The sequence below is a fragment of the Malaclemys terrapin genome, chromosome 10, assembly GCF_027887155.1.
Source record: "Malaclemys terrapin pileata isolate rMalTer1 chromosome 10, rMalTer1.hap1, whole genome shotgun sequence".
NCBI classification, from domain to species: domain Eukaryota; kingdom Metazoa; phylum Chordata; order Testudines; family Emydidae; genus Malaclemys; species Malaclemys terrapin.
The window spans coordinates 18,630,416-18,645,080 of NC_071514.1; the positions used below are offsets into that span (position 1 = coordinate 18,630,416).

The window sequence follows — 14,665 nt, forward strand, 5'->3', positions numbered from 1 at the left end:
TCTGGGCCTGTGTAAAGATTGTGAGACTGCAGCTGACAATTATATGTCTGCAAGACTGGTCATGCTGTGGGTGGGGTGAGACAGTCTGTACATTGTGGGTGGAGCAGGGCTGTAATACACTGGGCAAGGAGGGACGGTCCATACATTGTGGGGTGGGGCAGAATGGGAGGGTGTTGCGGGGCTGTCTGTACACTATGGGCGAGGCAGGGCTGTACATACATGTGGGAAGCAGCTTCTCTCTACAAGGGGCAGGGTGCAGACAATTGTTCATTTCTTCCTATTTTCATTTGCAGGCACAAATATGAATTTTTGCACAGTGGGACAACACCAGACATTAGGATTACAATTCCCCCCAAGAGGATTGGCATCCTGCTGGACTATGACAACTGGAAACTGTCTTTTTTTAATCTGGATATTGCACAGCACCTTTATACATTCAACAGTCACTTCCAGCATTACGTGCACCCCTGTTTTGCTTTAGAAAAACCTGGGTTCCTAAGGATACGTAATGGCATTGCAATGCCCACATCTATTACTCTTTTATGATCTATGGCTTGAGTGGCAGCTGCTGAAAATGGCACATCTGTGTGTAACTAATTGACAAAAGCCCTATATCATAATCACTTTCTCCCTTTTAAGTACACACCATTTATGCTTCAGCAAATAATTAAAGGCCCACTACTGCATGCAGAACGCCTATGGAAGGCACCATCAGCTGAAGGCTTGCAGGATCAAGCCCGCAGACTGCTATATTTGTCCTATGTCATTCAGAGGCTTCATAAGCTCAGAAAGTTTCTCACCTTGCTGGAGGTGGACAGGCTCATGCTACCACACTAAAAAAAGCAGTATGGACACTGTGGATGGGCTAGAGCCCACCCTCTCAGGTCTAGGTAGCAGGAATATTTCTACCTGAGCTGGGAGCTCAATCCCACCTGTAGTGTAGACATTCACAAGCTTATAAGGGTATGTTCACAGAAAGAAAGGAAATAACTCCAGGGACTGAGATCCTGGGAAATGAAAGTCTCTTCCTTTTAGGGCATTGGTTTGAATCCAGCCCAAGCTAATAGGGACAAGCAGTTTGGTCAATGGGAAATTAGTCAGTAGGGTCAGCCCTGTTCTTAGTGGAGAGGAATTCAGATCACAAGAGCCATCACACTTAGCTCCATTGTCAGCAATCTCCAGAGAGGGCCAGGTCCAAACAGGTATGGAGATTTACCTTCCTTGTCCTTTCCAGAGGTGATCGCATCAGCTGAGGTTTGACACACAGAGGGGACATTTGAGTTGGGAGGTGTGATTCCCTACCCATGCTTCAGAGTAGCAGCCGTGTTAGTCTGTATCCGCAAAAAGAACAGGAGTACTTGTGGCACCGCCTGGTCTACACTGGGGGAGGGGGGAAAAAATCGAGCTAAGATACGCAACTTCAGCTACGAGAATAGCGTAGCTGAAGTCGACGCATCTTAGATCGAATTAAAATTACTTACTTCGTGTCCTTGCGGCGCTGGATCGACGGCCGCGGCTCCCCCATCGACTTTGTTTCCGCCTCTCGCACTGCTGGAGTTCAGCAGTCGATGGGAGAGTGATTGGGGATCGATTTATCGTGTCTACACTACACGCGATAAATCGATCCCCAATAGATCGATCGCTATGGCGGGTAGTAGACGTAGCCTTAGAGACTAACAAATTTATTTGAGCATAAGCATTCGTGGGCGACAGCTCACTTCATCAGATGCACAGAATGGAACACATAGTAAGGAGATTATATATACATACACATATACATATACATACACACCCACACACAGAGAACATGAAAAGGTGGGAGTTGCTCTACCAACTCTAAAAGGCTAATTAATTAAAATGAGCAATTATCAACAGGAGAAAAAAAAACTTTTGTAGTGAGAATGACAAGAAGGTGTGAGGATACTTAACATGGAGAAATAGATTCAATGTGTGTAATGGCTCAGCCATTCCCAGTCTCTATTCAAGCCTAAATTGATGGTATCTAGTTTGCATATTAATTCAAGTTCAGCAGGTTCTCGTTGGAGTCTGTTTTTGAAGCTTTTCTGTTGCAAGATTGCCACCTTTAAGTCTGTTACTGCATGACCAGAGAGGTTCCATTCTATGCATCCGATGAAGTGGGCTGTAGCCCACGAAAGCTTATGCTCAAATAAATTTGTTAGTCTCTAAGGTCTTAAGTACTCCTACCCATGCTAACTCACTAAAATGTAGGCATGTAGCCGGGGTAGCACAGGCGGTGACTCAGGCTTGACACCCAAGTACATACCCACCCAGATGGCCTGGGTATGTCGTGAGGTGGCTAGCCTGAGGCACCATCCATGCTACCCGCGCTACATCTATGCATGCTGGGAATCATACCTCCCAGCTCAAATGTAGAGGTACCCAGAGTGAGGATGGCAGTCTGCATTGCTTTTATGCACAAGGAACTCCAGTATCTTTTGACGATTATTTCTTACACAAAAGCAAGTGATTTCTATTCTTGTTTATGTTTGACAAAGAGCTAGGAAAGAGCTGTACAAAGATGACCAGAAAAGCAAAGGGCTTAATCACCACACAGTTGTCAGATGAAGCCAAACATGCTCATAATTTACACAAATACCATAAAGCTAATCTTAAAGTATTTTGCAGCTGCATGAAGTCTATGAAACAAGATAATCAGATACGCCTCACTCTCACATGAATCATCAGCTTTTGCCATTAAGTGAGTCCTTGGAAATAATCAACTATGCATTATATGCTCAGTCATTAAAGACATTTTATAAAATGCCCATGCTTCGCATTCAGTTTTTCAGCAAAACTGCAGACTAGGCTCTTCATGGCACTATGCTGCCTGCAAATAAAAGCCGCAGGCATCATTTTTAGCATGCACTACTTAGCCACACTCACGCCCTTAAATGCCAACTGTACTGCCACTCTCAAATCTATTCACACACACCTCACGACTGCAGCAAGGGGGAATAGAATCGAGGAGCTTGTCTTTGATGCTGTGCCCTTGGCGTGAGGGCTCACCAACCCAGGTTTGAAGTACTCTGACCCAACATTTGATTTCAGTTGCAATTTATTTGTTTGGACTTCACTTAGGAATAACTTTAAGGTACTGGAAGGCTTGCCATATTCCAGCTGTCAAGTCTGGAGAGATTCCGGCTTTAGGTAGCTTCACAAGTGCATCAAAACTATTTACATGAAATCAAGAATAATTAGCTGAATGCAGTAATGCAGATTTATTTAGTATTCATATTACAAAATAATTGGTGCGGCTTTACATACTAGAGGATGCTCCAAGAATGAACCAAGTCTGCAAAATGCACATTCCATAGGAATAAACACAGACCTTGAAAAACCAGTTACCAGCATTACAGGAGTAAGAAACAATTGAGGTGGGTGCAGACAATTTAAGATGAAGGCAATGACTGCTGCTAGCTCCTCTCTGAAGATGTCTGGCAATACTAATCTATCGAGGCACGGCATCACTTTTTAGAGTTTATCCTAGCAACAATCCACAGATTCTAAGGTCAGAAGGGACCATTGTAATCATCTAATCTGACTTCCTGTCTAACACAGGCCGGAGAGTTTCACCCAGTAATTCTGGCACTGACCCAAATAACTTGCAGTTGGCCAAGAGCACGTATTTTAAAAAGATGTCAAGGTCCAGATTCTTAGCTGGTGCAAACTGTCTTAGCTCCACTGACGTCAGAGCTATGACAATTTACACCAGCTGAGAATCTGTCCCTTAAATCTTGATTTAAAGACTTCAAGTGATGGGGTCTCCATCACATCCCTTGGTAAGTTGTTCCAATAGCTAATTACCCTTACTTAAAAATATGTGCATCATTTCCAGTTTGAATTTGTCCAGCTTCAACTTCCAGCCATTGGACCTTGTTATGCTCCTATTTGCCAAATTAAAGAGTCCTCTACAATCAGACATCTTCTCCCATGTTGAAGGAAAAACTAATCAAAATCTGGAAGGAGAAAAACAAAACAAAAAGACAACATAAGAGAAGTATTAAGATGACTGAGTAACCTTCTGAGGAGGCAACGTTAACCATATCACTTAAGGTCGAAGGGGAAGAAGCTTTCCCAAAATAGGCCTATTAAATGACTGCTGGCTTCCATCCAGACACAGGTGTTCTCCTTGACCTAGGCTCGAATGATGCCACTCACCACTAACAGCGTTACATCCTAAAGAGTCTTTCATCCATATCTATATTCTTGCACCATCTGCGTATTCTTTAGTCCAGAACATATTCCAGCTGGTAAGCAGTCATCAGAGTCCATAGCACTTCCCCACCTCCCTGGGATGCAGTGAGGATACATCATTGTGAGGGGCTCAGATGGCTCTGACAATGGGGGCTTGTGGAAGTACCGTACCTAGGTCACTGTGTTGCTTGCTTTATGACTCTGCTGGACGGAGCAAGCCGGGTGGTTTACTACTGAATTGGGTGCGGAGCACAATAGGATTCTGTGTTCACTATAGGGGATGGCACATGACTGGCAAAGACAGCCACAGAAACATCTAAAAAAGAACAAATACACAACAATTAGCTACCAGGTTACAAACGACAGAAGAAATGAGCTTGCCGAGTTTTGCTTAATAAAAACGTCACTGGCTGGCTGTAGCCCAAGCATCTTTCTAGGGAATCCAAAGCTTGTTGCTTGCTTAAATATTTATAAAGCAGAAGAAGAGGCACAAGCAACCTGAGTTTTTTAAAACCAGCTGTCACTATGAGTAATCTTTAAACACAACCCTCAGTATTTAAGACACCATTTCCATTACAAGATCTATTGAGCCGTAGGAAGTTACATCAGCCCAGAGTTTTTGCACATGTGCTCACTGTAGAAGAGAAAGTTCAGTGCATCTTTACACAAGATAACGAGTGCCCACCCCCCTACAGACTGAAACCTGCATTTGAAAATAATGCATGAGGTTCCTACTGGAGCTAGAATGGGTTTTTACTTGTTGGTCTGCTGTGGGGCTGCCATGGTTAACAACACTGCCATATGGGTTTATTTGATAGAAGAATGGTATTGTTAGAACATTTGCTTAATTATTGATTTAAGTGCCTGAGCCATTCCTTTGGGCAGGAAGATTATTTGAATGAAGCAAAACCAATTCTCTCCTCTGGACTGGCTAATGAAAATTTGGCTCACTGTCAGAGTAGCTCATGTAAAAGGACAGCAGCAAATTTAAAACAAGCCACGCTTCTCTCTGAAAATGGCTTCCTCACTTCTGTTACACCACCACCCAAGACTAATATCTCCTGAGCTCCGTCGGTATTTTCTTTATGTCCTCAGTTTACTCTGTGCATTTGACAGCACAAAACCAAATTCCTCCTCACACAAGCACAGCACTGTGCCCTTCCTGTTTAGGGGATGATGCAGGCCCCCTGCACAGGCTAGGTTCAACTTACATTCCTGGTAATATAGCAGGAAGGAATTGCCAGAGCGTACGACCACCCCAGCTCTTCTCACCTCTGGCTTGCCCCAGATCCACCCCAGAATGTCCCTGGACTGGGAACTTCTTCCAGGAAAGCCCAGAGGCTCCTGTGCTGGTGCTGTTTACCAGGGGCAAGAGGTACAGCCCCTTTGGGCAAACACAGCTGCTGCAAAAGACTGTAAGACAACACTGACGGTGACCCTTTGTGGCTATGTCACTGTATACTCAGCTTCCCCTTTTGGTTCATGAGGGGGTCTCTGCAGAGCAAGAGGGGAGGAAAAAACCCATTTTGATAAGCAGGAAAATGATGGTAAGGCCACAAACGCTGGCAGGAGGCTGAGAAGCAGGGATAATACCCAAGCCAGTCCTTTATTCTTTAATTGACTAGATTACAAGCTTCTTGTAATTGCTAAAGAGCACGCTGGATTCATTCTCTCTTTAAATGCTATAAATGCTCTGTTGAGCACATGACTCTTTCTGTGCTGGTATTTGGGCTAAATCTGTGTTAGGATTTTAAGAGAATGTCAAAATAATTTTTACTTTTTAGATTTTTCTTCACTGTTCTTCACAGGGATATTTTACTCTATTACTCTAGAATGACAAGGATGTGAACAATATGGGATCAGGTTACTGAGAATGCATATGGATAACCAACAGATGGAGGGGGAATCTCTTTTCTAAAATCTATCCCCTGAAGTGGCTCAATTTTTTTTTTTTAATAGCGCCTCCTCATCATTGTAATGTGAATACTTCACGCATATTAACGAATTTACCCTCAAACTACCGTCCATGGTAAGGAAAGACCAACCCCATTTTGCAGATGGGAAAACCAAGACACACAGAGGTCCTAGGCACTACAATACTACAAATAATAATAATAATAAGTTCCAGCATCATACAGGGAGTCTATGGCAGAGCAGGGGATTGAATCCAGATCTCATGAATCTCAGAACAGTGCCTTAACTGCAAGAGTCTCCTTCCTCCACACTAAGGCACTAGGTATTTTTGCCACCAATGGTACCAAATATCTACAGTAACTGTCCACTGCTAATTCAAAGCACCAGTACACAGTGTCACCACTTGAGGGCATCAAATGATGCTGTTTTAAAAGACTGCATTTTGTGGACACGCAGCATGAATCTACCAGCTGCAGAGCTGACAAGTCCAAGAGACAGTCACTAAGCAAGGGCCACTAAGGAAACACAATTACAGCTTGCATCTGGTTAACAATCTTTTTTTCCATCCCATTTCTATCACCATGCAGTCAGAAGAGGAGCCTGGAATGAAGAGCTCTAGGATGCTACAAGCAAACAAATCCAGGTTACACAAGATACAAAAGGCCAATAGTGTGAATTTAACAACATGCGATGTGACAGGCTTAAAACACAATGCCACCAGTGAGAAGGGTTGAAAGGTAAATGGAATTTTAAAATTCCTTCCGTTTTAACAAGATAATTACTTCTTACAGACTCACACAAGGGCATTTTCTTTACAATACTTGATTTTTAACTTGGCAGCATCCCTTTAACTGCCATAAGAATTTCCAAAACAAAGTGAACAGTGACTGTTGGTAGCTTAAGTAGGTCCTGACTCCATCTCAGAGACAGGCCCTGTTCTTCTACCGTTTGATTTAGGAGGATAGTATCAGTAGAGTCAATTTGACTTCACTGGCTCTACTTTCTTAGTCCTCCAGGTGAACATCAGTAAGAAACTCCTCATAGCAGATCCAGGAATTGAATCCAGCTCTCCTGCATCAGAGTCCAGTGCCGTAACTCACTTGGCTTCCTCACTCCCCTTGGGAGCAGTTGCTTAACCCTCCTTTTTTCTATTAAAGGATTAATAGGTTTGAAGCCCATAGGCATTTTTATACTCACCCTATTTTAGGCACTTGATCAATAATGTTTAGCACTGATAACCATATTACAGTATTATGCTTTGGAGATACATATTAAAACAGATATAAAATGTGCAGAAGGCACCACAGTAATGGAACAAACTCTTATTTAATATTCAGATTTAACCCATAGTCTGCATCCCACTGAGAGCTGACCACATAATTTTCACTGGTTTCAAGGTCATTGGAGAGGCCCTGTCTACACAGAAGTTTCTGCCCTCTTACAGCTTCATTAACACTAGCGTAGCTCCAATGGTGCTAGAAAGAGTGTACATAGGGCTCAGGTGTTTTCTCCACTGCATCACCAACACATGCTGTAGGAGTTACAGCCATGGTTATGGTGGTGAAAACACCACTGGCCAGTTTATACTAGTGCACTGCATTGCTACCACGAGTGGAGCTGGAATGGAGCTAGTCCTATAGCATGAGAGTTTCACAAAAACCTGTGTAGACACAAGGCTTAGTCTTAGTGTGAACTGTAAAATCTGAGACGGTGCAGTGACGGCTGCATGGACACCAAGCCAGTCTGAGCTTCCCCTTGACACAGCTTTGGTCTTTATGAGTGCTTCTCAGGACCAATGCACCCCCAACAGCAAGAACCCAGTAGACAACATGAAGAATGATTGGCTCCTGCAGTGCTTACCTTTCCAATTTGAGAAAACACTGAGGTTAGAGAAGCTTCTATGCTAGCTGGCAAGGGGCCCAGTGAAGCCACTGCTGGTAGCAATGCAGGGGCACTGAAGTGACTGAAGGGATTTCTCCAGTGTGTCTACAAGTCATGCTGGCAGATCCCATCAATTGATGCACCTAGAATGAATGTATACAATGAAGACAGACAGTTACAAATAAGAAGGTATTCTGAGTCTTATACAGCAAACTTAATCACACACAGCCCCTTTACCACACAAGAGGGTGCTAGAGACTGAGCAGCAGTCACCATCTGCCTTGAGGGCTAGCTAAATGCAGTTTTATTGCTGTTAAAAGGTCAAACCTTTAAGCACAATTAATTTTACTTACAAAGCATGGTTCTTTTTCAAACTCTTCTTCTACGGTGGTAGATCGCCAGGTGCAGAATTGCTGGGGTGCAGGCCCCATCCATGCCTCTTCCTTCCTCTAATCTGTCCAGAATTCACTTCTGCCTTGGAACATCCCTTGTGCCCAGGGTTGCTGTGGAGGCAGTACAAAGCTGATGGTGCTGGCTCTGCACCAGCACAGGGGCACCTGCACAGAGGATATTCCCTGGGCGACCCCTTATGGCATTTCCATTGCAACATCAATGGAGAGAGCCCAGAATTTTTACTGCGTTGCTGTGTGCCTGCCATTATTTTCCGGTGGACCTTCCCCAGGTGACAGAAGTTGCTCGGCAGAAGATTCAAGGCTGCTTCTCATCATCACCATCTTTAAGGTCATTTTATTTCTGGCCAGTTTCAGTCATACCTAAGAAAAATATACACTTTTTATGTTGGTTTTTGATAGAAAGAAGTTAAAAAAAAAATCTTGGCCAAATTTATTTTTCCTTGTTCCAAGATAAGGCAGTAATTACTGCAATGATCCTCTCTGTGCCTTACTGCACTATTAATTTTCTACTAAAATTAGCACAAAATGTTTCCTATGATCAGTTTATGTCCATGTTGCTGAGCCTACCACCACAATTAAACCCACTCCATGCTTGATAAATCCTACATATTTTTGTTATGGATAGGCCATCACGTGGACAAAGAGATCATGCCAACTCTGCAGAGTTAAGGCAGATGCTCTTGTGACATAAGGTAACATTTTCTGTGACTTAGGAGCCTAAGTCTTACTGAGAGTCAATGAGACTCAAGTTCCCAAATGACATCTAAATAGGAATTAGGCACCTAAGTCACTTAAGCACTTATCAAAATTATACTCTTTGGCTGGAACACACAATTCCTTAAACATGCACCTTTAATAGCACAAACAGAACTACCTATTAGAATATAGATGCGCCTATGCATGCTAGATAGCCATACACTGGCATTTTCAGACTTGCGGTGAAGTCTTTTCATTGCTTATTTCAAAATTTAAAAAATCCCCCCCACATTTCTGGTTGTGTACATAACTTAATTCAAACCCTAACTCAAGAGAGTGTCAGCCTTTGCAATCTGTAATCTGCAGCCAGACTGATTCAAACAGTAACACAGATTCTCACTTTCACACCGCACTTTTCACTGAGATTCCAGGCTAGTCTCTCCAGGAGTCACAGTCTAGGAGGCCCCCAGAATTCTGAGCTGCTATACCAATGCGCCCACCTTTACTATGTCCAGCGTCCAATGATGGGAAATTCTAGGGAAAAAACCCTAGCAAAGACAAGGCCTGTGCGTCACTGTGAAACTAAGAGCAGGTACCAAAAAAAGAGAGACAAGACCCCATGAAAGCGGCACACAGAATTGCCACAATCGAGGTAGATTTCCCATCTCCTTAGGAATTATCTACACCTTCAAATGAACCATTTCAAGGGACCACCTCATGCAATAGTGCCCTGACCTCTGCTAGAACACAACACAAGCCAAGTTATAAACGTGCTACTGAACCCTGTGCAGCCACGTGTGGGCCAGGCTGAAACACGCCACTCCCATGGCGACCACACAAGGCAAGAAGTTCCTGATACACCACAGCCGAGCTGGAGCGGTCCGGGTGCTCCGCCAGCCGGCGGCGGCCTCCTCGCTCATACAGCGAAGGGGCCGCTGCTCTCCAGGGGATAAAATACCAGCGACCTAAATCCCTGCCCAGAGGTGGGGCCACCCTTTCACCCCCATCGGGGTCTATCTCCGGGGCGGCCTCCCAGCCGGCCCCTTCCTCCCCGTACCTAGATCCCGCCCGGCCTCGGGCCTGTGCCGAGATGCGGGAGCCTGGGGCCCGAGGCGAGGCCTTGGGGCAGCTGCTTAGCCGGCCGCGGGGCTGCGCAGAGCGGGAGGCCCCGGGCGGGGGGCGGTCCCGAGCCATCGCCACGGGCGCCCAGCGGGGCTGTCCCGCTCGCGGCTCCTGGGCCGGGGCGGAGCCACTCAGCACCAGAGCCGGGAGCCGCTGGCGGGAGGAGGGCGGCGGGGGCACTTACAGCGCCCGGCTCCGCTCGCTCTCCCACGCGCGGCCGGTTGCAAAGGCGCCGCCCGCTGCAGCGACTTCCTGCTTCCGCCCGCCGGGCCTATAGCGCGCTGGGGCCTGGCCCTCGCGTAGCCACCGGGCAGCCGCCTCCCTCCAGCAGCGGCGGAGGCGGAGCCCAGGTGGGAGCTGCACGCGGCTGCTCCCCCGGGGTGGGGGGAATGCACCAGAGCCATGACTCGGTGTGAGCCATTCCCCACCCCTGCGTGCGACGGCCTGGCCCGCCAAGCTGCGACTGACCCGCGGGAGGGGAGATTGGGACCGTCCTATTGAAATCCCTTGCAAGAGCCTGTTTGCCGAAGGACTAGGACCTGTGGGGATTTTGTCCCTAACCCCCCCCCCCCCCGCCCCAGGGCTGATACAGCGTGCAGGGCATGGGGTGGGGTGGCTCCGTAGCCATGATCCCGGTTGCCGGTTTTGGGGGAAGTTGTTTTGTTTGTTTTAAACACAGTTGTAATTTTTAAAAGTGTATCTTTTTCGGGGTTGTGTTAGGGTTAGGTATAAATCACTATAAATGCATACACCGCCGCCAAGATTTTTCAACTTGAGTGTCTCAAGACTTTTTCAAACGTGCTGACCACACTCAGCTGAGATTAACTTCCAGGGGAATTGTGCATATGCAGCCCTTTGAAAAACAGGCCCTTGGTCTAAATTCCTCAGACCCTGAGCCTACAAACCCCCAAAACACCCATGTTTAACTTTATGCAAGTGCAAAATAAACAGGCTACAGGAGACTTAAATATAGATGCAGGGCACATTTTTCAAGAAGTACACCTGTACCCCGCTATAATGCTGTCCTCAGGAGCCAAAAAATCTTATTGTGTTATAGGTGAAACTGCGTTATAGCGAACTTGCTTTGATCCACCGGAGTGTGCAGGCCCCCCCCCCCCCGAGCACTGTTTTACTGCGTTGTATCCGAATTCGTGTTATTAGGGTTACCATACGTCTGGATTTTCCCAGACATGTCCGGCTTTTTGGGCTCCAAATCCCCGTCCGGGGGGAAAGCCCAAAAAGCCGGACATGTCCGGGAAAATCGGGACATGCCGGCCGGCGGTGTGGGTGCTTGGGCCGGGGGCTCCGGGGCCAGGCCCGCAGTGCGGTGCCTGGCCGGGGACTCCGGGGCCGGGCGCTCGGGGGCTCCGGCGGGGCTGGGGGCTCGGCCGGGGGATCGGGGGCTCCAGCGGGGCTGGGTCGGGTTGGCCGGGCCGAGGGCTCCGGCGGGGCCAGGTCGGGTCGGCCGGGCCGGGGTATCGGGGGCTTGGCCGGGGGATCGGGGGCGCCAGCCGGGCCAGGGACTCGGGGGCCGGGCCGGCGGTGCCAGGCCGGGCCGGGGGTGGTGGGCCGGGCCCGGGGCCGGCACCCCAGGGCCGGGGACAGCCTGGGCCGCGCCTCCTCCCCCCACACTCCCCCTTACCTGCTTCAGGCTTCCCGCGACTCAAATGTTCGCGGGAAGCAGGGGAGGGGGCGGAGACTTTGGGGAGGGGGCGGAGTTGGGGAGGGGGCGGGGCCGGGGCCCTGTGGAGTGTCCTCCTTTGGGAGGCACAAAATATGGTAACCCTAGTGTTAGATCGTGTCACGTTATATTGGGGTAGAGGTGTACCTAGTGATTTTGGATGCTACAATTATGGGCAGCCAGCTTGAACTACATGGGACTTGCTTCTTAGAGAAAGTGCTATGGACCCACCCTCTGCAAATCGGGATCTTTTGAGGCGTTTCAGGTTGGGCACCCAACATCACTAGCCACCTTTGAAAATGTTGGCCTAGGAGCCTTGTTTTAGGTACCCAGGTTTGAAATTTTTGCCCTAAATAAATAGAGCTGGGTGGGATGGACAGCAATAGCTGAAGCTGGGTAGCTAGATAGTTGTAGTTCTCACCTTTGCTGCTGCTGCAGTTTGTCTGGCCAGGCTGCAATACCAGGGCAAAGGTAGAACAGTTTACCCTGAGCATTTGATTAAACTTCATCCAGGAGCTTAGATTTTGTCAGAAGAGCCTACCTTTTTGGCAGCCACAAATTACTCATGTGATTCTTCTGGTGTTTTAGCCTTTTGTCCACAAACCTCACAGGGGCTTAACAGTAGTTAATGAGCTCCTGTCATGGGAAGGAACATTACAACTGCTGCTCACATGCATTTTCAGAGAAAGGAGTCCGTACAGCCCCATAACTAAAGTAAAACATTCCCCAAGACAGGATAATTATACATTTCATGCTGATTCTCAATGGTGGCACCGGCACTAGGTTTCTGATAAGCATCTGCTTAGACCTCACTCCTTCCTCCCTTTATCACATTCTGTGGGAGGCTGCCAGAGCCCACGTAACAAATTGCTACTGTTCAAACACACCAGAACCAGTAATTAGAAAAGTTGATGTACAGTGGAGCACAACGGCAATCTCTCACTGCAAAGGAAGAGGCAGCTAACTTTAGAATTTGGAGAAAGCCAAAGGGCAGTCACGCAGACCATCAAGGATAGTGCAGGCAAAAGCAGAGAGGGGAGTATGAGCTAGACAAATCCAGACTCTTATTTCTAGGGCCTACATTAGTTTCAAAGATACATTTTCTTGAGAAGTGATTTTGATAGGGCCCAGAGGCTCAGCTGGTAGGTGGGCAGTGAAGTTTGAAGAAGGGAGCTAAGCCTATTTAGACCAGCTGAGGATCTGGCCTCATTGTTTTGACTCTTATTTACTTTTTGCACAAATGTTCCTTCTTTCCCTCAAATGTCACCATCTTCTGGGTGTCCCTTGAGCTTTGCCTCTTGGGCCTTCTGTCCTTCTTTTCCTTTTTATACTTGGGGCTGGAGCCTGCAAAGATTTAAGCAGATAACTTTTTGGTCTCTGGCAATTGCATTGCTTCCGCACTCACTCCGTGGACTGGGCCCAGCACTGGCACATAGATGAATGAGAGCCAGAGAACTTGGAGAATCAAGAGCGTTTGAAGCAGTAAAGTCATTCTCAAAAAGCATTTGAAGCAGAGCTGGTGGAGTTTCTGATCTTCGTTTCCCTGGCAGGCCTAGTTTTTCATTGCTCCAAAACCAGTAATTTCAGCCTCCAAGACTGCTGACAGTTTCAGGTGGACTGGGTGCTAAAGACCATTTTGGTTTTTTTTTTTAAACTTTGGGTAATTTTTCTTATGTGAATACACTCACAAATCTTTCTTTTCAAGATACTTTTACATCCCTAGAGAATAATTCCCTTATTATATTTATGGTATTTTTTTGGTCATAAAATTGCAGAGGGTCACTTTAAATCTTTGTTCTGATGCTGAACTGCAAGTAGACTGCAGTAGTAAATCCATTCATGTATTGTGCTGGTGCAGAGTCAGAAATATTTCATGATTTCCTATGTAATAAAACTCTTGTTCAAATAAATGTGTCCCATAAGCATTGTGCTGGTCTATTTATAGTCTGGATGTGTAAAACTTTCTTTTAGTGGGGGGTAGTAGCAGATCTGCTCTTCCCAGTTCGCCTATGCTGTTTTATTCTGCCACCATCTCCAGTAAGTTTCACTTTGAAATCCGCTGGGCAGTGCAGACCCAACTGAAGCAAACAGTGAAAGGGAGGAGAGCGTAGTGCTTGGATAAATCACAGAATGAGCCGTGGGGGTATGTCTTCACTAGCTGGCCCGGCTGGGAGAATGGGTTAGAAGCCCAGTTCTGCTTTCATTTGGGCTAGTAACTTGCCCACTTTGGAGTGAGTGAAATCACTTGAGTGCTGATAGTCCTTCAGAGTCTTCCCACAATTCCCTGTGTGCTCAGAGGGGAATCATAGGGCAGGTCAGTTTACTGAGTACAAAGAACTATGGGATATACCCCATGAAGTCCTACTGACACACACAGGTGAGTGCAGCACCAGTGTGGACAGAGTAACTTCAGTGAGCTAGGCTATCTTAGGTTCTCAGACCCTGGTGCCAATTGCCCTGGTCCCTGGTATAAGCAAATTGGACCTGCAGAAAAGGAGAGTTGGTCATCAGCCTTCTGGAAAATGACTATTGCTCCAAATGCTGCTGAAACCTGATACAGTAAACAGTTTGATAGCCTAGCATGTGGGGTGGGAGGCAAAGAGCAAAGGCTCTTTCAAGCCTGTGCTAACTATTGACTGTTCTATTATTAACTTGAGGCAATTTGAAGGGGGAGGTCAGGGGCTTTGACTGCTCTGATATTAAAGAAGAGAAAAAGGCCACAGTATTGACCGGCGATGACGCT

The 14,665-nt window shown here is 46.8% G+C and overlaps 1 protein-coding gene, 1 long non-coding RNA gene and 1 other non-coding gene across 5 annotated transcripts in view; 1 reads left to right on the top strand and 2 right to left on the bottom strand.

Moving 5' to 3' along the window:
* The window catches only part of FSD2 (fibronectin type III and SPRY domain containing 2), a 29,087-nt gene extending 25,954 nt beyond the window's left edge, over positions 1-3,133 (top strand). Inside the window, exon 13 of the mRNA XM_054042475.1 lies at positions 294-3,133. Within this exon, the coding sequence (XP_053898450.1) occupies positions 294-546 (253 nt within the window). The 3' untranslated portion in view covers positions 547-3,133. The remainder of the gene's footprint in view (positions 1-293) is intronic.
* A 91-nt stretch (positions 3,134-3,224) lies between these two features.
* LOC128844600 (uncharacterized) lies at positions 3,225-10,608 on the bottom strand. Of its 3 annotated transcripts, none has more exons than XR_008446505.1 (4): positions 10,426-10,608; positions 8,364-8,783; positions 7,990-8,153; positions 3,225-4,531 (listed from the first exon to the last, which is right to left on the bottom strand). It is a non-coding gene; the product is annotated as an uncharacterized LOC128844600 (long non-coding RNA). The 3 variants fall into 3 exon arrangements; XR_008446506.1 differs by lacking the exon at positions 10,426-10,608 and adding an exon at positions 10,177-10,402; XR_008446507.1 differs by lacking the exon at positions 10,426-10,608 and adding an exon at positions 9,902-10,116.
* Positions 7,015-7,145, bottom strand: LOC128845011 (small Cajal body-specific RNA 15). Its single transcript, XR_008446599.1, has one exon. It is a non-coding gene; the product is annotated as a small Cajal body-specific RNA 15 (non-coding RNA).
* Positions 10,609-14,665: the final 4,057 nt, after the last annotated feature.